Raw genomic sequence first — 25,319 nt, 5'->3', positions numbered from 1 at the left:
AAAAGAAAGTAGAACAGATGATTAGTTTGATAAATGACTAATCATAGAGGCTGTCTCCACCCAAGGGAAAAATGGCTTTTGGGTGTAGGTGGCATCATAAAATATCCCAGTAATTGTTGTGGCCTGTTCATCTGTTCCTGTGGAACCCTTTGAAATCTTCATATTATTTGGGCACTTTATAGCAGTGTCGTGTGGGCTATGCATGGCAGTATTATTTTGGCATTTTGACATACGGTACTATTATGTGAGATGAAATTACAAGAAACACTTCCTAAGTATGTCAAGTGGCATTTCCTATTTTTCTTGATGCCAGGGCGCCATATATATATATAAACACCTACAAAAATGTCGGCAATAAAAGTAACAATTTAACATCACTTTAACATCAATTTAATATCACCACATCTAAAAATGTCCAAAGTATCATGATATTTATCACACACGATAACACTGTAAAAAAAAATTCCCAATGTCCGAATTGTTATTTGTTTTGTCACTTCGCCTTTAAAAAATGGAATAAAAATGTATCAAAAAGACTTAAGTAAGGCCAAGTTAACACTTCAATTATTTGGTCAGTTATTTCCATCGGTGATTGTGAGCCAAAACCAGGAGCTGGTCAAAGACACAGAACCTTATCCCTGTCTTCAGTCGGCGCAGGCGCACTGAGAGGAGGACGCTCGCTTGGTCGCTCCTTCCTCAATGTGCCTGCGCCGGGTGTAGATGTGACGGCGCAGGCGCATTGAGGATGGAGCGACCGAGCGAGCGTCCGCCTCTCAGTGCGCCTGCGCCAACTGAAGACAGGTACGGCGCAGGCGCCAGATTTTGAATGCAAACAGGGCCAGCAGAGAAAGATCCAGCTGGCCCTGTCAATCAGCATGCGGAGGGGGCGTCTTTAGGATAGGAGGATGTGGCTGCTACCAGCAAGTAGCCGCCCTACTTGCTGGTAGCAAGGTAATTTGCATATTTTAAAAGTAAGTTTTTAACAGAATCTGCTGAACGAAAATTATTAATTACAGTATGTATGCATAAATCGCATTATAGGCATTATAAGTAACAAAAAAAAATAAAAAATGTTTAGTGGGGTGACAGAAGCCCTTTAAAGGAAGTTTTTTACATACATTTCACTAATATAACTACCAGCAGTGGCCATCAGAACATTGTAAAACCATTATAACTATACCTTTATGTCGTCTGGGTGTTTATTCCATGTCTAGCACTTTTATTCCTGTGAAAAACGGCTCCCAAACGCTCAGTGGGGCGGACTTCTATGGGGCTGAGCTTCACCTAGGCCAGTGGTGGGCAACCTTTTTTTTCAACTGAGCCAAATCTCGCCAAAACCACGATTGAAATTTATTTTGAGAGCCACATTTTTAAAACCGAAAATACATAGGATGGTACACTGTTTTTAGTTTCAATAAGTTTTTATTGAGAATATTGTGCATGCAAGTATCCACATAGGTCGGGTACTGTGGGACTCTTTGCACCGGCCCTGTCACGTGGACGTGACCAGAGCCTGTGCAAGGATTTTTTGGCAACACAAGCGAAGCTACATCTCGGTGACCCCCTTCTCCCACCGCCCCGCCCGCAGCTCACCTGGTCCTGGTTCTGTCTGCAGCAGCTGGCTTCTCCTCTGTGTGGTCCTGATATCTTCGATCTGGTTTGAGGACTGTACTTTTCGCCCTATAAGATGCACATAGGTTTTAGAGGAGTATAATCAGAAACAATATTTTCCATTATACCTCAGGTCAGACCACCAATCAGACCCCCAATGTTAATCATACCTCAGATCAGCCCCCTATATCAGCAGTCAGCACCCCATCCATCATGCCCATGTCAGCCCCCATCCATCATGCCCCCATGTCAGCCGTCATGCCCCTATGTCAGCCGTCAGCCCCCCATGTCAGCACCCCATCTATCATGCCCATGTCAGCCGTCAGCACCCCATCCATCATGCCCATGTCAGCCGTCAGCACCCCATCCATCATGCCCATGTCAGCCGTCAGCACCCCATCCATCATGCCCATGTCAGCCGTCAGCACCCCATCATGCCCATGTCAGCCCCCATCCATCATTACCCCCCATGTCAGCCATCAGCCCCCCATGTCAGCCATCATGCCCCCCATGTCAGCCGTCAGCACCCCATCCATCATGCCCATGTCAGCTGTCAGCCCCCATCCATCATGCCCCCCATGTCAGCCGTCATGCCCCTATGTCAGCCGTCAGCACCCCATGTCAGCCGTCAGCCATCAGCCCCCCATGTCAGCACTCCATCCATCATGTCCATGTCAGCCGTCAGCCCCCATCCATCATGCCCCCCATGTCAGCCATCATGACCTTATGTCAGCCGTCAGCACCCAATGTCAGCACCCCATCCATCATGCCCATGTCAGCCGTCAGCACCCCATCTATCATGCCCATGTCAGCCATCAGCACCCCATCATGCCCATGTCAGCCCCCATCCATCATTACCCCCCATGTCAGCCATCAGCCCCCCATGTCAGCCATCATGCCCCCCATGTCAGCCGTCAGCACCCCATCCATCATGCCCATGTCAGCTGTCAGCCCCCATCCATCATGCCCCCCATGTCAGCCGTCATGCCCCTATGTCAGCCGTCAGCACCCCATGTCAGCCGTCAGCCATCAGCCCCCCATGTCAGCACTCCATCCATCATGTCCATGTCAGCCGTCAGCCCCCATCCATCATGCCCCCCATGTCAGCCATCATGACCTTATGTCAGCCGTCAGCCCCCCATGTCAGCACCCCATCCATCATGCCCATGTCAGCCGTCAGCACCCCATCCATCATGCCCATGTCAGCCGTCAGCACCCATCCATCATTACTCCCATGTCAGCCATCATGCCCCCCATGACAGCCGTCAGCCCCCATCCATTATGCTCCCTAATGGGGGACAATGTTGGAGTCTGCACCATCGGGGGGGTGACATGATGAGGGACAATGTTGAAGTCGGTACCTGATATATCACTGGGGTCTGGCTGGAGTGGGGTCGGTCTGGTCCTGGCTCCAATCTCAGCTGGCTCTGCCTTAAGGTGTCTTCTCCAGAGTCCAGACTAGAGTCCAGCAGGGTCGGCCAAGTTCCAACAAGTCGTGCCTCAGTGTTACTCTGTGACTGTGTTCTTCTGCTGCCAGCCTGGAGGGGCAGCTTTTACAGGTCATAGCAGACAGAGCAGCTCCGCCTCCTCGCCTCCCTCCGCCGCGGCCCCACTGACAGTCAGTGACGCCTCCTTTGGCCTGAGCGCCGCACGGCACACATGTAGGCAGGACAGCCGCAGGCTGCCGCCCCCGAGAGGAGGGAGGGGAGCGGGCGCCGGGCACACAGAACAGTGCTCCAGACTAAAAAAAAATTCCAAGTAGCCATTGGCTCCTGAACTGAAAAATTTAGGAGCCAAATCAAATTTTTAGTTGCCAAATCGAAACTGAATCAAAATTTTGGTATCGTGACAACGCTACGCCGATCAGATCGGCGTAGGGTTGTTTTGAAACCAAAATTTTGATTCGCTTTCGTCACCATAAAAAAGTATTGTGATACTCAATACCGTGCAAAAAAAAAAAAACAACAAAAAAAGCTGTGTGCATTTCGCATTTTATGAAACATTCGGCCCATAATAGAACAGTCCTATGCTATTTTTTGGGGTGACAAGGTGACTAAAAAGGCTATGTAATATGTTTATTTATTTATTGTTTATATATTTTATATGTAAAATTGGGAAAGGGGGGATTTAAACTTAATATTTTAAAGTACTTTCACATTAGCGTTTTTCATTTCCGGCACTGAGTTCCGTCACAGGGGCTCTATACCGGAAAATAACTGATCAGTTTTATCCCCATGCATTCTGAATGGAGAGTAATCCGTTCAGGATGCATCAGGATGTCTTCAGTTCAGTCATTTTGACTGATCAGGCAAAAGATAAAACCGTAGCATGCTACGGTTTTATCTCCGGCGAAAAAAAATGAAGATTTGCCTGAATGCCGGCTCCGGCATTTTTCCCCATAGGAATGTATTAGTGCTGGATCCGGCATTCAAAATACCGGAATGCACCCGCACTAAATCCGGACCCATTCACTTCTATGGGGCTGTGCACATGAGCGGTGATTTTCACACATCACTTGTGCGTTGCGTGAAAATCGCAGCATGCTCTGTTGTGCGTTTTTCGCGCAACGCAGGCCCCATAGAAGTTAATGGGGCTGTGTGAAAATCGCAAGCAAGTGCGATTTTCACGCATGGTTCCTAGGATGAAAGTCTATTCACTGTATTATTTTCCCTTATAACATGGTTATAAGGGAAAATAATAGCATTCTGAATACAGAATGCTTAGTACAAGGTCAATATAATAAACATTGGTGGCGCAGTGCGCCCCCCCATCACCCCAATATAATAAACATTGGTGGTGCAGTGCGCCCCCCTCAATATAATAAACATTGGTGGCGCAGTGCGCCCCCCCCCATCACCCCAATATAATAAACATTGGTGGCGCAGTGCGCCCCCCCTCAATATAATAAACATTGGTGGCGCAGTGCGCCCCCCCATCACCCCAATATAATAAACATTGGTGGCGCAGTGCGCCCCCCCTCAATATAATAAACATTGGTGGCGCAGTGCGCCCCCCCCATCACCCCAGTATAATAAACATTGGTGGCGCAGTGCGCCCCCCCCATCACCCCAATATAATAAACATTGGTGGCGCAGTGCGCCCCCCCAACACCCCAGTATAATAAACATTGGTGGCGCAGTGCGCCCCCCCCATCACCCCAATATAATAAACATTGGTGGCGCAGTGCGCCCCCCCTCAATATAATAAACATTGGTGGCGCAGTGGGCAGTGCCAATGAGGGTTAAAAAATAAAAAAATAATTAACTCACCTCCTCCAATTGATCGTCTCCTGTTCTTACTTCTTTCTAGTTTCTTCAGGACGCAGGACCTGTGGTGACATCACTGTGCTCATCACATGATCCATCACCATGGTAATGGGCCATGTGATGAGCTCAGTGACGTCACCACAGGTCCTGAAGAAACTAGAAAGAAGTAAGAACAGGAGACCGGCAGCTACCTGATCAACTGGAGGAGGTGAGTTAATTTTCTTTTATTATTTTTAACCCTCATTGGCACTTCCCACTGTGCCACCAACGTTTATTATACTGGGGGAGGGGGGGCGCACTGTGCCACCAACGTTTATTATACTGGGGGGGGGGGGGCGCACTGTGCCACCAACGTTTATTATACTGGGGGGGGGGGGTGGCGCACTGTGCCACCAACGTTTATTATACTGGGGGGGGGGGCACTGTGCCACCAACGTTTATTATACTGGGGGGGGGGGGGGCACTGTGCCACCAACGTTTCTTATACAAATACAGGAGGCGGGTGCCGGAATCAAATAGCCGGCACCCGACCTTTGTGACAGGGAGCTGCGATCAGCGGCAGTTAACCCCTCAGGTACCGCACCTGAAGGGTTAACTCAACTGCAGCGGATCGCAGCTCCCTGTCACAGAGGTCGGGTGCCGGCTATTTGATTCCGGCACCCGCCTCCTGTATTTGTATTAACAGGTCAGTTTTCTTCATTGGTGGCGCAGTGGCCACAGCCCCTCCCCTCCTCCTCCTGCCTCTTCTTATTGGCAGCGGCGGGGACAGCAGCAGCACAGGGGGGAGGGAGAGACTCCTCCTGCGCTGCTGAGAACGATCATCTCCTGTGCCCGCCGCTGTATTGAGCAGAGCTGCGGCGGCGGGTCTAGTCGCTAATGGCATCTGGAGCCCTGCAGAAGAGCCGCATTAAAGTGTGTAAAGAGCCGCATGTGGCTCGCGAGCCGCGGCTTGCCGACCACTGACCTAGGCGACATGACCAATGAACATGTCACTGGCTTAGGAAAAGCTGCGAGTGCCGCTGCCTTCTCGAACGGCTGATTGGCGGTGGTCTTGAGTGTCAGTCCCCCACCGATCAGCTACTGATGACCTATCCAGAAGATAGATCATCAGTATTTAAATCTCAGAAACCCCTTTAATTATTAACCCCTTAATACAGCACGTTTTGAACCAAGCTATTTTTTTTGTCACATTTCAAGATTTTTTTTTTTTATCTTCTGTTGATTTACCTATGTGAACAACAGAGGTATGTGTAAATTCTTGTTTATTTTTTTATTTTATTTAAGTTTTTTACCATCGCGAAAAATAAGTTAACATTGTTCTACAAATATGGTAATATGGTAGTACCAAATAGGGATTTTTTCTGATATTTTAGTACTGAACAATAAAAAAAATGTATGAAAAAAGAAATAATTTTTTACTGTATGTCACCACATTCACTGCAGATTTATTTTTGTTTATGCCAGTTTTCTGACATAATTGAAGACAGAAACCCATGGCAGCTCAGAGCTTCCATTGATTTTAGTATAGGAGCATGGACTGCTGGAGGATGCCTCTATGGCGAGGCCTGTGCTGGTCTTGATAAATCTCCCCCATAGTGCTAAAACCTTCTTCTGAAATGCCATTGCAGAAAGCCAGCATGTCAGATAAAGTCCCTTAAACAGCCAGCATGGAAAACACTATACAGTGGTCACTAAGGGATTTAAAAGGATAATCCTAGGTAGAATATGGTAAATGGAAGATGTTAAATCTTCTAATTTTCTTATAACCATGTCGCCACTACGGTGTATAATTCTGTAATGGCGATGGTTGTTCACAAAACTCCAGAACTGGACCTATAGCAATTGCCTTTCCCAGGTACTAACAGTGTCTCCTGCTACCGAGACCTGACAGTAGGACGCATTGTATAACAACCAGACAGGTACAACCAAGAGGCGCAGGCCTCTTGATAAATTAGGCACATCCTCCGGCAGTCTGTGCGCCTAAACAGAAATCTATGGCACTCTAAGCTGCCATAGATTTGTGGCTTAATTTGTACCAGAAAACTGGTGTAAATGAAGAAAAATTTGTCCCGGCAGCTGGTCATGTCCTCTTCTCACCCTTGCTGTGCCCCCTTTCTAAAAAGTGGCGAGGGCAGCGTAACAACTCCCTTTGCGACTTTTTTAACGCCACTTTTCTGGCACTGGAGATAATAAATCTCTACCTAAATGCTAGATAAAAGTTACAAAGATTTTCTGGATACAAATGTTTACACTATAACTGGCAAGATCTTAGAGGAGACCTGAAGTCTATCCAGTCAGGAACTACCTCACAAACAAGGCTAGGCAGCACCAATGATCAGTTGACCCAAAGTATGGATCAGCTGTGAGAGAGTTGCATACCAACTGTCCCAAAAAAATTAATAGACAGGTAAAGACACATCAGGAATAAACTCCATAAGACACAGTACCCCAAGGAACAGAAAGTGTCCCTCTCCAGAGAGGCAAGGATTTCTCTTCTGAAATCCTGACTGAGGCAGGTTTGAATTTGCAGTTGTGGACTGGCCATAGTTGCAACAGGGAAATTTACTGGTGGGCTGATGCCCAGGGGGTCCCCCAAGCTCTCCTCACGCCGCCGGCCATAACGATCTGATGTTCTCAGCAAAAGTTAATGCTAGGAGCATCAGATACTTGTGCATCTGAACAGCGGCCCCAGTTATCCTCATGAATTCATGTCCTCAGGATGGTGATTCAGTTGAACACTGCAGAGGGGCCGCAGTATTTTGTGCTGCACTGTGGTTTTTGGTTCTGCAGGGGCGGTGTTTTGTGCCGCACTATGGTATTGCTAGCCCCGCCTACTTCTGTTGTCCCTGCCTACTTGTATTGTCCAACCTTCTATTAGATTGGACCCGCCTACAATATGGGGCCGCTTTTAGTTTTTTTTTTTCCAGGGCCACTTTAAGTTCCCAGTCCACCCCTGCACCCACTAACTCAGCTCTAATATGGCACCAATGCCATAACCTATGCCAGAAATATTCTATATTTTGGTTCCCATTAAAGCAGCATGACAGATCACCTTATTTCATGATGATTTGCTGACTCGTATGTTTGCTATTTATGAGCCTATCTTCTGCTGTTAATTAACATGCAGCTATGTGCAGAGTAACTACCACCCTGTGCAAAAGTCAGGCTGTAAGCAATTTTAGAATCACGATAAATCTTGTCATTTTGAATCGTTTGGCTGATCACTATATGCCGTCTGTGTCATCTTCCACAAGTATGGGTAATTACAGCAATTGCTAAGATTGCTGTTCAAACAGGAACCACTTCTTTACATAAACAAAATGTTAAATGTTTTCCTGGAGGCAATTTTATAAGCAGGAAAAAAAATGTAAAAAAAACTTGAAAGCAACTGTTATTTGCTTTAAATAACCCATTAATGAAAACCCATGAGGATCGCCAGTTCTGCCTACAGCTATTTGTCCTAATTCCCCCATACACATGCAGGCTCGGCTTGTCCGAGTGTGCCTGTGTTGTACTACGTTCTGGGATTCCTTCCTTCCCGGGCCGGTGCGCACAGGGATCGAGTGCTGACTATTTCTTTGCTTGTGTTGTGAACGGGGGCGGATAATCTCCAAGAACAAAAGGATCAGGCAATTGAAACCCAACTGTCTGAAATCTAAGTACTCTATTTCCATGGCTCCCATTCCCTTCTATGAGAGGAACAAGGTAATGCAACGCACTTGACTGTTTCCATATGTTCAGCCACATCTGGGTGTTCTGATCTCAGCCATGAATGGCTGAAACACAAATAACCCTTTAACATCTATTCTTCTATAATGGAGTATAGGCACTTACTGTATTGTGATTACCCATATTGCCTCCTTTTCTGCCTGGATTCATTTTTCCATCACATTATACACTGCTTGTTTCCATAATTACAACCACTCTGCAATCCAGCAGCGGTGGTCGTGCTTGCACACTGTAGGAAAAAGCATCTGCCTCTGTGGTGGCCAGAACTGTGGGAGCTCACGTAGGTTGGTGCTTTTTTCTATAGTGCTCTATAGTCACTCTATAATATATATATAGTATAGTGAGCTCTGTCACCGCCGATGGGTGGCAGGGTGGTCGTAACCATGGAAACGAGCAGTGTATAATGTGAAGGAAAAATAAATCCAGACAGCAAAGGAAGCAATATGGAGAATCACAATACATTAGTAAGTTTCTTGTATTAACTTTCTCTACATAATAAATGCTATTTGTGAAGTGACACAACCTCTTTAAGGGCTCATGCACAAAATGTATTTTTTTCAGTTTCCGTGCCGTTTTTTGGGGCCCGTATGCGGTTCTATTCACTTCATTGAGTCTGAAAACTGAATTTATTTTAAAAAATAGAACATATATTATTATTGTCCGTATTACAGTCAAGGATGTGACACTTCTATTATGGGCCGGACGTTCCATTCTGCAAAATGCATAAAGCACACTGTCAGTATCTGTGTTTTGTGGGTCCCCAATTTGTGGACCGCAAAACAGGCAATGGTCGTGTGCATGAGCCCTAGCCCTGCTTTTTTCTAACCTTCATAGAGAGCGGGAGAAGATGCAGATGGAAAGGAGCATGACTGCAGGATCTGTTACATCCAGAAGTTGTTAATTCCCCAGGGATCCACACTCCTACCCATCAATCCTTGCGCTCCAATCTATAATTTTAATTTGACATACTGGCTCATTTCCCTTCACACGTGAACTTCTTAATACAAGTTTGGCAGATCACCTTACCACTTTTTTTTTTAGTAAGGTCTATTGTCTACTGTAGCTCTTCTCTCAGCTCTTTCCAATGGTGTCCCAATGGCCATCTATTATCTTCACCACTTGTACTATAGAAAAGTAATAATTATTTCCTGGAGGTTTTCCTTTTATAGTAAACCTCCATTTTAAATCTTTTGTTGGAAATGTTATATTTATAAAAATGTATTCTTTCACAATCAATGTTCTCAGAGGCCCTGGATTTTATTCAGTTAATATTGGAGGTGCAACATTCACTTTTATTTTCGGAAAACCTTCAAATATCTTTTCATCATCACTTATTTTTCATCTACTGTAAGTGAACATAGACTCTGCACTGATGGGAATAGCTTTAGCTAAAAGTGGTCACTGAAGCCCTCTAGTGATCATGTTGGTCAAATATCTTTGATGTTGATACCTTCTTACCCTACTCTACTCATAGGCCATAGCATGGCCAGAGAAATTGTCTGTAACGCAGAAGGCTACAGACATGATTACATAAATTATTGTGATCAAGAGAGGAGGTCTTTATGGCATTAATGGTCAGCTTAAAGGGGTTTTCCAGGATTGATGTCTTCTCCTCATGATAGGTTATCAGTATCCAATTGGTGGGGATCTGACACCCGGGACCACAGCTGATCAGCTGTAGGAGAAGCTACTGGCCCTTGCAGTAGTGCCACAGCTTTCTCTCTGCTCACCAAGCACAGCGCCGCACATTGTATAGCGGCTGCACTTGGTATCGCAGCTCAGCTCAATTCACTTCAATGGGGCTGAGTTGCGCCTAGGCCATGTGACCAATGAATGTGACGTCACAAGGCCTAGGCAAGGCTGTGGTGGTATTGTGTGTGCCGGAGCCTTCTTAAACAGTAGGGGTCCTGGGTGACAGGCCACCACTGATCACATATTGATGACCTACCCAAAGCATATTTCATCAGTTAAAAAATCTTGGAAAACCCTTTTAATATCTTACTTTTAGTTATATTAATTTCATTTTTTTAACTAACAGTCATGGAGGCTATCCCAATGCTTGGAGCCATGGGTAGTTGTTTCTTTATACATGTCAACAATGATGGACCACTATTGCATTATAATCAATGTTTGGTAGGTTAACAATTATGAAATATTTCGGGAATTAAAATATGATAATATACAGAAAATACAACATTAGGAGACACCGTTAATTCAAGTACAGTAGCAGAAATATCAGGTTTGGGATACATCTATTTCATCTATTCACATCTATTTAGTAGAAAGTTTAGCATCAATCACAGTGGTATGACATCTCAACATTCAGCTCTAGTCCAAACCACAGAATTCAGGAGGGACAGCAATACCCTTAATATCAAAATCACAGAGTTAAAGTAGGGCCCCTAAACACACAATTTGTGTCTGCCAGTTTTTGCTGCCTAAAAAACATCATAGAAACCTTTTTTCCACATTGCAATAATTTTTTAAAACAAATTTGAGGTGGTGTTTTTTTAAAAACAACAAAAAAACAAAACAAAACCTGACACGCCCATTCTAACACTTCCCAGTCCTCTGCTGGTACTTTTTGGTCCCTCTCAACATGGAAATGTGACTGGTTAGACAACCACTGGCAGTGTTGGCGGGGATCTGTGAGATGAGTAATAATTTGTAAAAAAATTATTTTTAGCCTTTTCTAAAATTATGGACTGGACCACCCCTTTAATAAAATAATGGCCCTGCAATATCGAAAATATAAGGATTTTTTTTTCAGGGTAAAAGAAACAGTGGTCACCTGTTGATGAACTTGCCATGCATCTTCCAACCTCAGATGAGTATGAATTTGGCTGTGAACGGGAAACTGGACTCCACTCCAGTCACAGCAGAATTTTTAGATTTTGAATGGAGCTAGGCTTCATCCATTAATCAAATGAAGACCATAACATCAGTTCTAAAGAGTGGTCATTACCTTAAGCCTTCTAATGAAAGACTTCAGCTTTCCAGCATAACACTGTCCTTGGGTCGTTGAGGGTGTTGTCTTTTTGGCAATAGTAACAGAAGAAAATGTGGAACCACGTTGAATCAGACCTCTATCTTCACTGGTGTCTTCATCTCAATCAGCACCAAATGTGCAGAGCATCTTTTGTGGAGAAAGACACACCCTGTTTAACTTGAATCTCTAGTACGTGACGAGATCAAATCAAGAACATCTTGATCGTTCTGAGGTTTCAATTCCCTCCCTTTGAAGTTTTTGGCATGTGTCATGTGACCTTTCTAGCATTTGCATTGTAAGTACATATTCTCTTGATCCATACAGTATTGATTAAGTCAAATCAGATAATCAAGTCATGAATCAGCAGAATATTGAGATGGTTACGTAAATCTGCACCAGCAACATAATACACAACACGAGCAGTGCCACAATAATTAGGTTTAGTAATTTTAATCCACTCACAGGATGATTAATTGTCACATACAGGTCTAGCTAGGATATATCTCCTATGGAAGTAAATTCTTACTTTCAAGAGGTATAATTATATAAGTTTACAAGTTTTTACCCTTACATTTTATTACTTTAATTTATTGCCATTCTTATAAGAGTTTGTAAGCTTGTAAAATAACACACGTTTCAAAAATGTTAGCGTCCCCTGTCTTTGAATATGGGAGATGCTTGAAAAAGGATGTTTGGAAAGCAAAACAGTTTCCACATACTGGTGAGTAGAGAGAGTGCGAGTTGTGAGCATATCTAGCTAGTCTGCACTAGAGGCAGCCCAAAGTTGAGAGGCTGACGTTCACAGAAACTGGTGTATGTATGTGAAGAGTATTCCCTCTGTGGCTCTTAAAGGGCCAGCTCATGCACCCTAAATCTTCCCCAGTCTACGACTGGCCACACTAGAGTTTTTAGGGCACTTTCCCCTGTGAGAGGGTGCCTGAGCAATAGGTTCTAGTTGTCTAGTTTCCTGCAAAGGTGTGTCTTGTTCACTCTCCCATGTATGGACTTCAGTCTGACAACAGATTTGACCCTTCACTGCCTGACCTGAACTTTGCCTGATCTCCGTACCAACCCTGAGCTGCCTGCCCTGACCCATGGACTGACTTTGAATTGCAAAAACTCTGCCTGCCTTAAACTCAGTTTTGCCTAACCCTTTGGAGTTTCGCACCAGTGTCTCTTGACCCCAGAAATCTAATGAACAGAGAGGGAGCAGCTTAGTGGTTCCCCTACAGAAGAATCCAGGTCCCTGCATAGGGACAAAAATCACTGAACTAGTAGATAATAAAAGGTAGGTATTGCATATATGTCACTGAAGCTAGTATAAATACCCTTAAATTGTTACTTTTAATAATGCATTTAAAAAGTATACCCACAAACATACAAACAAATAATAATCATTAATTGATAAAAAGATAAAGTGGGAGACGTATGACCCAGTATGACTTAGGCACATAGGCAGAAGTTACCACACCGTGGTTACTCACGATACTGTTGATGGAATATAGGTGAGGATGACGAATAACGAATGAGGTCACCTCAGGTTCTCCAGGTGAATGGTAACACTTTGGATGAAGGCTTGGAATATCCAGGGTGGTAATCAATCGGTTATACCCAGGATACCAATTCTGTACTCTTCAGAAATGCCAGAAAATATTGATGAAAAAATGTATAAATACACAGCCGCTTATAGGCAATTTGGGAGCCTATCCCTATCAATCTACACTCTCCCTGCCTACAAGCGGAGTGATCGCTCCGAAAGGGGTGGCCCCACTCCTCGGTGGCTGTGCCCTGGTATTGAAATACCTACCTATAAAGATATCCCAATGGTTAAATAGCCTGTAATAAAGATAAGTCCATATGGTGTCCCATCTCCACTATCACAAACTCCTGACGCGTTTCCCCAGCTAGAATGCAGTGGTTCTTCAGGGGAGGAAATCAAGGAAGTACAATGGCAATGGCAAGATAATGGCCAATGTAATGGCCTGCGTCACGCATCGATTGCCGCCGCAGGTATAAATACCCACTCACCTAATGAGTCCGCGTCCCCTGGTTCAACTGCACATGCGCGTGCATAGCGCACATTCATGAGGTCAGAATGTGCGCCCGATGTCACGGGCGCTGTAGATACGCCCAGATCCTGGAAAAACAATGCGCAGGCACGGGGACTAGGTGAGACCCGTGAGACAAAGGATCTTGCGATAGTTTGAGCGCAGGCTAATCAAATGAGTACGGGAAGACTCTGACTTGTGCGTCCCCATAACCATTGAAACCTCGTAAGATGGTGAGCATCTATTATGTGGACTATGGTGATATAGGGTAAATATAACAACAGAATTTAAATAAACCATTGTTAGCATTGGCTCAAAAAGGATGGGTATATAAAGAAAATGGATATAGGTGTCTCCACATATGTTTAATTATAAACCAAGGAATGAGGATTACCCATAAGGATACAAGCCATTTTCAAAGATGATTTAAGTTTAAGGTACCTGGTTTGAGAGAAAGATCTGTGGTATGTTTAGATGCAGTGGTTGCATAGCCTGTCCGTACATTGACACCATAAAGAAATTTTTGAGCGTTGTTACACATAAAGAATATGAGATATGGGATTTTCCCAATTGTAAAACATCAGGCGTTGTGTACTTGATTTCCTCCCCTGATGAACCGCTGCATTCTAAGCTGGGGAAACGTGTCGGGAATTTGTGATAGTGGAGACGGGACACCATATGGACTTATCTTTATTATAGGCTATTTAACCATTGGGATATCTTTTATAGGTAGGGATTCCAATACCAGGGCACAGCCACCGAGAAGTGGGGCCGCCCCTTTCGGAGCGATCACTCCGCTTGTAGGCAGGGAGAGTGTAGATTGATAGGGATAGCCTCCCAAATTGCCTATAAGCGAATGTGTATTTATAAATTTTTTCATCAATATTGTCTGGCATTTCTGAAGAGTACAGAATTGGTATCATGGGAATAACCGATTGATTACCACCCTGGATAGTCCAAGCCTTCATCCAAAGTGTTACCATTCACCTGGAGAACCTGAGGTGACCTCATTGGTTATTCGTCACCCTCACCTATATTCCATCGACAGTATCGTGAGTAACCACGGTGTGGTAACTTTTCCCTATGTGCCTAAGTCCTACTGGGTCATACGTCTCCCACTTTATCTTTTTATCAATTAATCATTATAATTAGTTTGTATGTTTGTGGGTATACTTTTTAAATGCATTATTAAAAGTGACGTTTTAAGGGTATTTATACTAGCTTCAGTGACATATATCCCTGCATAGGGGTCAAAGTGTGAAGAGCTACTTAGATAAAGCCCTTAGAAGTAGCCTCAAGTCAAATCTGTTTACTAGGCACAACAGATCAACGTCTGCTCTGTAACACAAACTCTCCAGAAGTAAAATAGTAGAAACATTTTAATGAATTCTATTTATTAGAAAGGTGCCTTATTTTTCATTTAGCAATCAGTTTATTATAATGACCTGTGAAGAAACCAAATGAGTTATTTGCCCTCACATACCAAACTGAAAAAGTGCATTTTAAATCTTGTTTTAAGAGTCCAATGATCATATCTCTCTTATTGATCCGGGTAGTGTGTTCCAGAGAGTGCAGAATTCATGACAGAAGGCACCAAAAGTTTCATGGTGGATCTTGGCTATGGACAATTTTTTTCATGTCTACTGATGTGAGGGGCCACAAGGAGCAAAGGATAGGTCTTACAGGAGCATGTCAGGGCTGATTAGTTTTTAATCTATCAGCATTTTGAACTAGCTGAAAGAATGCATTGCTTTGTCTGGGTTGGCGTTGGGTAGGTGTCTACGTGAACGGCATTATGCAGTGACCAAGTGGGCCACTGCTAATAATAAGGTTTTGCAATTTTCATGTTTTCTAATGTATTATTAGGTGTTATACTATGTCATGTGAATTGTAGGCAAACCGCTTCTTTGCTGTCGTACATTTAGAACATTTTCTATGCCTACAACAGGCGTAGAAAACAATAAATGAGATGGCCCTAGCGGGGCCCCCCTTTCCCTGCCCACACCACGCCCCCTTTTTTAGACCTCGCAAATAACCTTTGCTCCAGATATGCCTGAAAACTGGCGTATATTAGTTAGTAAGTGACCCCCTATGTTTTTGTCTTAGGGTCTAAACCCCATAGTGGGAATTGTAGACATGTTTTGTGAGAATTGCAACCCCCAGTCTGGATTATAGTGTAAGAAAGTCTGATACAAGAGAGTTCATCTTAAAAAGGTAAGCACCGTCCGCAGCAGCGGTGGAGAGGGTGGGAGTAATTGTACTCACAGTGGTAGCTGTGGCACCATTTCTACCTGGGCCAGCGTCCAGTGAGTGGAGGGGCACCCTGGTTCCTGGGGCTGCTGCCTGGTGGTAGTGGAGGTGCCCTGGGTGTTTTGGGGGTGCAAGGCCATAAAGTGAGAGCCAATGCAGTACTATGGTGATGCAGATGATACATACAATGATGAACAAATGAACAGTAGCTTGGCATACAGTCTTTATCATATGGTAGCATCAAATATCTTACCCTGAGGTTGCAGCATACTCCCTGAGTCAACAATGCTTTCTTCCCAGTTTAGCCAAGGGGAGCCCCCCCAGTAAGACAGACTGATATCAATCCCTTGTGCAGGCTGCTTAACCATCAGAATAAATCCGCATTGGCTTCCTCAGGGACAGATGTTAAGTCTCTGTCTTCTGCTAACTAATGCTGCTTCTTCCTCTCTGCACCAACTAACTAACTGAGGCAGCAAGCCCCTCTAGAGCAGTGTTTCCCAACCAGTGTGCCTCCAGCTGTTGCATAACTACAACTCCCAGCATGCCCGCACAGCAAAGGTTGTCCGGGCATGCTGGGAGTTGTAGTTTTGCAACAGCTGGAGGCACATTGGTTGGGAAACACTGCTCTAGAGGAGGTAGAAGGAGCAGCCAACACCTAACTACTGTTACTATAGCCAGCTAATTAACTCCATATTCATAGTTCTCAGGGTAAAAGTAAATACACAGATAAAATTCACATTTTAACATATTAAACCTACACTAACCACTTGCAGTGGGACACAGCAAAGTGACTTGGAGACAACCTATTAGGATCGTTTATGAACTGTGCCTACATTGTTTGTGGATGATTATAAGAAACTGGTTATTCAGTAAAGGCTTGTTATACATTGACCTGCACCACCTTGCCTCTAATCTCCTGCCTTTGTACCCCATCATCTTAACACCAAGTTCAAACCACCTTTCAACAGGCAGGAGACCCCTACCAGGTTGTGCCCCCTCTTCACTGTGCATAGTCCAAGGGAGCGCTGGAGTAGGACTACTATGAGTAACACCATCGTGCTGTCGCTACTACCACTCTTGACCCCCCCCTGTCACGAGGGTGTCAAGAGCCATGTCTGACTCCGTTATACCCGGGATCAGGAAGTCGCAGCAGGTGGCTGCGCGCTCTATGTCTAAAGATAGCACTGTTACTTAATGGTAGCTTTCTGGGTTTGCCTTGCAATCCTTTTTGTCTCACTCAGGGATCCATAGCTTCTTCTCCTCAGCTGTTTCTTGTCCGGCACTCCCAACCTCCTTATAGTCCCCTCTCCCACTTCTCTGGTTGCCAGATATAGAGCTTCCTGCCTGGACTTCTATACTGACCCACTGGAGCTGAGTTGTTGTTATCCCTGGTCGTACCAGAGCATTACCCTCCGGATCCCTGTTGGTTGTTTGTTGTCGCCCACCTGGGACTATATGTTTTGTCAGTATTGTCTGTCCTCTCCTTGGTGTTTCCCTTTAGTGTTAGTGGTGCGGACTAGTTTTCCCACCGCCCTATTCACTACGTAGGGCTCATCTTAGGGAAAGCCAGGGTTTAGGCACGTGATCGGCGTACGGGTGAGAAACCCGTCTAGGGACGTCAGGGCAGTCAGGTGCCAGCCTCAAGGTGAGTTAGGGGTCACCATCTTTCCCTCTCCCTTGGACAGGGCCTTCCTTTTCCCTCCCTTTGTGTCACGTATGTGATCGGCACGCCGGTCGTGATATTATATCTGGCCGTTATTTTCTCCTCAGCTGCCTATTTAGAATCCAGCATGTATCCTATTGCCGCTGTGACAAAGCAACTTCAAGGCCTGTCTTTGGAGGTGTCAGAATTGAAGGCGTCGGTCCTCCAGCAACAGCAGCAATTGCAGCAGGCCGCAAGTCCTGCAGTTGCTATGGGTAACCAGGTTGCTCCAGAACCCAAGGTTGTTCTTCCTTACAGATTTTCTGGGGGAAGGGACAAATTTGTGACGTTCCGTGAGGCCTGTAAGTTATATTTTAGGCTGCGCCCCTACTCCTCTGGTAATGAAGAACAGCGAGTGGGGATTGTTATTTCCCTGCTTTAGGGGGACCCGCAATCCTGGGCATTCCCTTTACCCACTGATTCTCCGGCTCTCCGGTCTGTGGAGGAATTTTTTGGGGCTTTGGCTCTCATATATGATGACCCTGACCGAGTCGCCCTGGCTGAGTCGAAATTACGGAGACTCCTACAGGGAGAGCGGCCAGCAGAGGAGTATTGCTCAGAGTTCTGTAGTTGGGCTACGGATACCCAGTGGAACGACCCGACTCTCAGGAGTCAGTTTTGCTCTGGGTTATCCGAAAGGGTTAAGGATGCGCTTGCGCTGTATGAGACCCCCTTTCCCCTTGATGCTGTTATGTCCCTTCCTATCAGAATAGATAGACGTCTTAGGGACAGATTGAAAGATCCTGAGCAATTAGTAACCCCTCCCAAGCAAGAGCTAGTCTGTATGGACCTAGACGAGCCTATGCAGCTAGGAGGAACTACTCGTCAGGTCCGTCCTCCTAAGGCTTGCCGTAGGCGTGGGGTTTGTTTTTTCTGTGAAGGGAGGGGTCATTTCATTAATGTCTGTCCTTCCATACTCAAAAACAAAAGACCGTCGGAAAACTACTAACCCCAGGCTGTGTGGAGGATGTCAGCCGGGGGGTTTACGTTTCCTCCATACGAACATCTCAATTTGTGTTGCCAGCGGTTGTTGTTGTTGGTGTTAAGACAGAGACTATTTCTTTCTTCCTAGACAGTGGAGCAGGGGTAAATTTGATAGATGCCCAGTTTGCCCAGACTATGGGTTTGTCTTTCTGTACGCTACAGAGACCTATTCCCATTTTTGCTTTCGACTCTGCTCCTCTGTCTCAGAGAAACCTTACTCAAATTGTCCATAACTTACACCTTCGGGTAGGGGACCACCATAACGAGTGTCTATCATGTTATGTTATGGAGGGTCTTCCCACTCCTGTGGTATTGGGTCTTCCCTGTTTGGTAGCGCACAATCCAGTGGTGGATTGGCAGGCCAGGGAGATATTGGAGTGGAGTGAGCATTGCAGAGAAAATTGCTTAAATAGCAATTGCTTAGTCGCCTCCATAGCTACTCTACCTACTTTTGTTTCGGACTTTGAGGACGTTTTCTCTTAAAAGGGGTATCAGAAGTTACCACCTCACCGTCCTTATGATTGCCCGGTTAACCTGATTCCTGGTGCGAAATTACCCAAGACCAGGTTATATAATCTTTCGGGTCCCGAGAAACAAGCCATGAAAGATTTATATCTCCGAGAGCTTGGCTAAGGGACACATCAGACCCTCTTCATCACCTGTGGCTGCAGGGTTTTTCTTTGTTAAAAAGAAAGATGGGGGCCTGCGTCCTTGCCTAGATTTCCGCGAACTAAACCGGATAACCATCCGAGACCCATACCCTCTTCCTCTCATTCCTGACCTGTTTAATCAGATTGCAGGTGCTAAGTGGTTCTCCAAACTTGATATTAGGGGGGCCTACAATCTGATTCGTATCAAGGAAGGGGATGAGTGGAAGACAGCCTTTAACACCCCGGAGGGGCATTATGAAAATCTAGTCATGCCTTTCGGTCTGACCAATGCTCCTGCTGTCTTCCAACATTTCGTTAATGACATTTTTAGTCATCTTATCGGCAGGTTTGTGGTGATATACCTAGATGATATTTTAATTTACTCGTCTGATCTGAAGACACACGAGGTACATGTCAGACAGGTACTGCAGGTCCTACGGACGAATAAATTATATGCGAAAATTGAGAAGTGTGTTTTCGCCGTTCAGGAAATACAGTTCCTGGGATATCTATTATCTGCTTCAGGTTTCCGTATGGATCCTAGGAAAGTCCAGGGAATTCTAGATTGGGATCTTTCTGAGAACCTTAAAGCACTGCAACGGTTTTTGGGTTTCGCAAATTTCTATAGAAAATTCATTAAAAACTATTCTGTGATTGTCAAACCCCTTACTGACATGACTAGGAAGGGGACTGATTTTTCTATATGGTCTGATGCCGCCAAAATGGCATTTTCTTCTCTAAAAGAGAGGTTTACTTTGGCACCGGTACTAATCCAACCCGATGTCTCCCAGCCTTTTATTGTTGAAGTAGATGCGTCAGAGGTGGGAGTGGGGGCTGTACTGTCTCAGGGTCTGTCTCCGGGCAAATGGCGTCCTTGTGCTTTCTTTTCTAAAGAACTGTCTGCAGCGGAGAAGAACTATGATATTGGCAATAGGGAACTATTAGCTATTAAACCTTCTGTACCTCGAATCAGTTAAGCGTCTCACCCCTAGACAAGCTAGGTGGTCTCTATTTTTTACCAGGTTTAACTTTATTATCTCGTAGTTTCCCTGGAGGGGGTAATGTGGGTGATCCGGTACCCATTCTACAAAGAGGAGTGGTTGTCTCCGCTGTACACTCTGTTCTGGAGGGGAAGGTGTTAGAGGCCCAGGGGGACGCCCCGGTCTCTTGTCCCTCAGAGAAATTGTTTGTACCGTTAAACCTGCGTCTCAAATTATTAAAGGAACATCATAATTCGGCACTTGCTGGGCACCCGGGTAGTAAAGCAACCTTGGATTTTGTGTCTACTTGTTCTACTTGTGCACTTGCTAAAGTCTCTCATACACGTCCTGCAGGGTCTTTATTGCCACTTGTCATTCTCAATAGGCCATGGACACATCTGGATTTCATCACTGACTTACCTTTGTCTGCAGGTAAAACAGTTATTTTGGTAGTAGTGGACAGGTTTAGCAAAATTGTACACTTCATTGCGTTACCCGCACTACCTAATGCTAAGACTCTTGCTCAGGTATTCATCAGTGAAATCGTGAAGCTTCACGGGGTCCCTTCCGATGTTGTTTTGGATCGCGGAACCCAGTTTATTTCTACGTTTTGGAAAGCTTTTTGTTCCCGTTTGGGGGTACACTTGTCCTTTTCCTCAGCTTTCCATCCTCAGTCGAATGGACAGACTGAGCGTACCAACCAAAACCTTGAGACATACCTAAGGTGTTTTGTGTCTGAAAACCATCATATTTGTGTCTGAAAACCATCATATTTACCGTTAGCCGAGTTTGCTATAAATAATCGCCATCAGGAATCCACTGGCAAGTCACCATTTCTTGGTGCATATGGTTTTCATCCCCAATTCTGTACTTTCAAAGAGGGGGGGTCTTCTGGGGTTCCCGAAGAGGAACGGTTTTTGTCATCTCTTTCATCTGTATGGCAGAAAGTGCAAGCTAACTTGAAAAATATGGGAGGTAAATATAAATGCATGGCAGATAAGAATCGGGCGCCAGGTCCGGACCTAGGAGTGAATGACTATGTGTGGTTATCTACTAGGAATATTAAGTTAAAGGTTCCCTCTTGGAAACTGGGTCCTAGGTTCATTGGTCCTTACAAAATAGTAGCCATCATTAACCCCGTGGCTTTTCGCCTGGAGCTACCCCAAACTTTTAAAATCCATAAGTCGTTACTCAAAAAGTATGTTCCACCTCTAGAACCGTCACCGCTGCCACCCCCTCCTGTTATTGTTGATGGTAATCTAGAGTTTCAAATATCCAAAATTGTTGATTCTCGTCGGGTCCGCCGCTCTCTTCAATATCTGGTGCATTGGAGGGGTTACGGTCCCGAAGAAAGAATGTGGGTTCCAGCGTTAGAGGTAAACACCGACAGGTTAGTTTGGGCTTTTCATGCCTCTCATCCTGAGAGACCTGGTCCTGAGTGTCCAGAGGCCCCTCGTGGAAAGGGGGGTACTGTCACGAGGGTGTCAAGAGCCACGTCTGAATCCGTTATACCCGGTATCAGGAAGTCGCAGCGGGTGGCTGCGTGCTCTATGTCTAAAGATAGCGCTGTTACTTAATGGTAGCTTTCTGGGTTTGCCTTGCAATCCTTTTTGTCTCACTCAGGGATCCATAGCTTCTTCTCCTCAGCTGTTTCTTGTCCGGCACTCCCAACCTCCTTATATTCCCCTCTCCCACTTCTCTGGTTGCCAGATATAGAGCTTCTTGCCTGGACTTCTATACTGACCCACTGGAGCTGAGTTGCTGTTATCCCTGGTTGTCGTACCAGAGCATTACCCTCCGGATCCCTGTTGCTTGTTTGTTATCGCCCACCTGGGACTATATGTTTTGTCAGTATTGTCTGTCTTCTCCCTAGTGTTTCCCTTTAGTGTTAGTGGTGTGGACTAGTGTTCCCACCGCCCTATTCACTACGTAGGGCTCATCTTAGGGAAAGCCAGGGTTTAGGCACGTGATCGGCGTACGGGTGAGAAACCCGTCTAGGGACGTCAGGGCAGTCAGGTGCCAGCCTCAAGGTGAGTTAGGGGTCACCATCTTTCCCTCTCCCTTGGACAGGGCCTTCATTTTCCCTCCCTTTGCGTCACGTATGTGATCGGCACGCCGGTCGTGATACCCCCCTCACATCTCCCTTCCGATCTTCTGCGATTACAATAGTCCAGCTATAAGATTATGAATATATGTAGCAGTATTGATAAATCGTCTAGTGGAATGAGGTGCTAAGTACTTGCAATTTTCTTCAGGTGGCAGTATCAAATTTTAAAAATGGCTGATATCCATTTCCTGAGAGACAATTCCCCATGAATAACTTCACTCAAATTATATACATGGTCTGAGCTTTAAAGTACTGGGTTTCCCAGAGATAATTATGTTGGATGTGTATGTTGCCATTTTTTTTTTGTCAGGCTCTGACTTCCATACAAAACAATTTCAGTTTTGTCCGGTTTCAGTTTTAGCAAGCTTACATCCATCCATTCTTGTAGTCCAACTAAGCAGGAGTTTATGGCTGGGGATGGGTTATTGACTCAAGGCTTAAAGGACACTTACAGCTGGCTATCATCTGTATAGCAGTAGTATGCCAGACCACATCTCTGAATTATTTTGCCTAATAGTAACATGCAAACTGCAAACAGCACAGGGAATAGCCTTGCGGTACTCCATATTTTTGTGTCAGTGAGAAAAGAACTAAAACACTGAAGAACTGTGCCATCAGTTCCACAAAGTCTACGTATTAATATGTAATGGTCAGCTGTGTTAAATACTAGGTCTAGTAGGCGCATTAGGATTGTGCACTCACCTGTCTCTGGCCATGATCAGCGGTCAATTTAGCACACTTGTACAGTGCCTTGCAAAAGTATTCACCCCCCTTGACTTTTTTGGTGTTTTGTTACATTACAGCCTTAAGTTCAATGTTTTGTTAATCTGAATTTTATGTGATGGATCAGAACACAATAATCTAAGTTGGTGAAGTGAAATGAGAAAAATATATAAATAAAACTATTGTTTAGAAATAGAAAACAGAAAATTAGCATGTGCATATGTATTCACCCCCTTTGTAAGGAAGTCCATAAAAAGCTCTGGTGCAAACAATTACCTTCAGAAGTCACATAATTAGTGAACTGATGTCCGCCTGTGTGCAATCTAAGTGTTACATGATCTGTCATTACATTTATACAACTTTTTTGAAAGGCCTCAGAGGCTGCAACACCTAAGCAAGAGGCATCACTAACCAAACACTGCCATGAAGACCAAGGAACTCTCCAAACAAGTAAGGGACAATGTTGTTGAGAAGTACAGGGTTAGGTTATAAAAAAATATCCAAATCTTTGATGATCCCTAGGAGCACCATCAAATCTATTATAACCAAATGGAAAGAACATGGCACAACAGCAAACCTGCCAAAAGACGGCCGCCCACCAAAACTCACGGACCGGGCAAGGAGGGCATTAATCAGAGAGGCAGCACATAGACCTAAGGTAACCCTGGAGGAGCTGCAGAGTTCCACAGCAGAGACTGGAGTATCTGTACATAGGACGACAATAAGCCGTACACTCCATAGAGTTGGGCTTTATGGCAGAGTGGCCAGAAGAAAGCCATTACTTTCAGCTAAAAACAAAAAGGGACATTGTGAGTTTGCGAAAAAGGCATATGGGAGACTCCCAAAATGTATGGAGGAATGTGCTCTGGTCTAATGAGACAAAAATTTCCGGCAATCAAAGAAAACGCTATGTCTGGCGCAAACCCAACACATCATATCACCCAAAGAACACCATCACGACAGTGAAACATGGTGGTGGCAGCATCATGCTGTAGGGATATTTTTCAGCAGCCGGGAGTGGGAAACTGGTCAGAGTTGAGGCAAAGATGGATGGTGCTAAATACAGGGATATTCTTGAGCAAAACCTGTACCACTCTGTGCATGATTTGAGGCTAGGACGGAAGTTCACCTTCCAGCAAGACAATGACCCCAAACACACTGCTAACGCAACACTTGAGTGGTTTAAGGGGAAACATGTAAATGTGTTGGAATGGCCTAGTCAAAGCCCAGATCTCAATCCAATAGAAAATCTGTGGTCAGACTTAAAGATTGCTGTTCACAAGCACAAACCATCCAACTTGAAGGAGCTGGAGCAGTTTTGTAAGGAGGAATGGGCAAAAATCCCAGTGGTAAGATGTGGCAAGCTCATAGAGACTTATCCAAAGCGACTTGGAGCTGTGATTGCCGCCAAAGGTGGCTCTACAAAGTATTGACTTTAGGGGGGTGAATAGTTATGCATTTTGACTTTTTCTGTTATTTTGTCCTATTTGTTGTTTGCTTCACAATAAATAAAAAAACCATCTTCAAAGTTGTGGGCATGTTCTGTAAATTAAATGATGCAAATCCTCAAACAATCCATGTTAATTCCAGGTTGTGAGGCACCAAAATACAAAAAAAGTCAAGGGGGTTAATACTTTTGCAAGGCACTGTAAGTGCTAATTTTGTTATGTTATTTCCTGAAGCCAGATTTGGAATGGGTCATAGATGGAATCACCTGATAGTCTGTTGTCTAATTGGATAGCAGTGGTAGCTGCTCATAGCATCTGGGTACATGTAGGGCTACTTTAGAGGGGGCTTAATGATTGCTGTAACAGGTAGTGGGACCCACTGTACCAACTAACTAGTTTGACTTTGGGCTAGTCCTAAGGGCTTATCCTGGTGATCTCCTGGTTTTCAGCCTTTAACTCCTATACAGGGATCTGATCTTCTAGTGCAGAGGACTCACCAGACGAAGGTCAGGCAATACTTGTACTTGATAAATAGGCAGAGGTCAGGGCAGGCAGAGTTTGTTCAAATCTGTGAAACTAATTGGAAGTCAGGGCAGGCAGCAAAGGGTCAGTATAGTAGACGGGCTAAGGTCAGGGCAGACAGTTGAGAAACGGAGTCAGTAAATAGGCAGAAGTTTGATACGCAGCAGACAATCAGAATAGCACACCTTCACTGGTTAAAGGGGTTCTGCAGCTTTTTCCTACCTATGATCTATCCTGTGGACACCCAGGAACCCCGTTGATCAGCTGTTTGAGAAGGCAGCGGCGCTGGCAGTAGCGCAGCAGCCTTCTC

At 44.9% G+C, this 25,319-nt stretch overlaps 1 protein-coding gene across 3 annotated transcripts in view; it reads right to left on the bottom strand.

Annotated features, from left to right (window-relative positions):
- LOC121003506 (protein-glutamine gamma-glutamyltransferase E-like) overlaps window positions 1-16,398 on the bottom strand; it is a 41,776-nt gene extending 25,378 nt beyond the window's left edge. Inside the window, exons 1-2 of one of the 3 annotated variants that reach the window (XM_040435404.1) lie at window positions 16,147-16,397; window positions 11,572-11,742 (exon numbers count right to left, since the gene is read on the bottom strand). Coding sequence is in view for 2 of the 3 variants with exons in the window: in XM_040435402.1 (XP_040291336.1) it covers window positions 16,147-16,261 (115 nt within the window). In the remaining variant the exon portion in view is untranslated. The other 2 variants (XM_040435402.1, XM_040435403.1) reach the window with 2 other exon arrangements.
- Between the last annotated feature and the right edge of the window lie 8,921 nt (window positions 16,399-25,319).

The sequence above is a fragment of the Bufo bufo genome, chromosome 6, assembly GCF_905171765.1.
Source record: "Bufo bufo chromosome 6, aBufBuf1.1, whole genome shotgun sequence".
NCBI classification, from domain to species: Eukaryota; Metazoa; Chordata; class Amphibia; order Anura; family Bufonidae; genus Bufo; species Bufo bufo.
The sequence above is the reverse complement of the archived record's forward strand: the minus strand, read 5'-3'. Positions and strand labels throughout refer to the sequence as shown.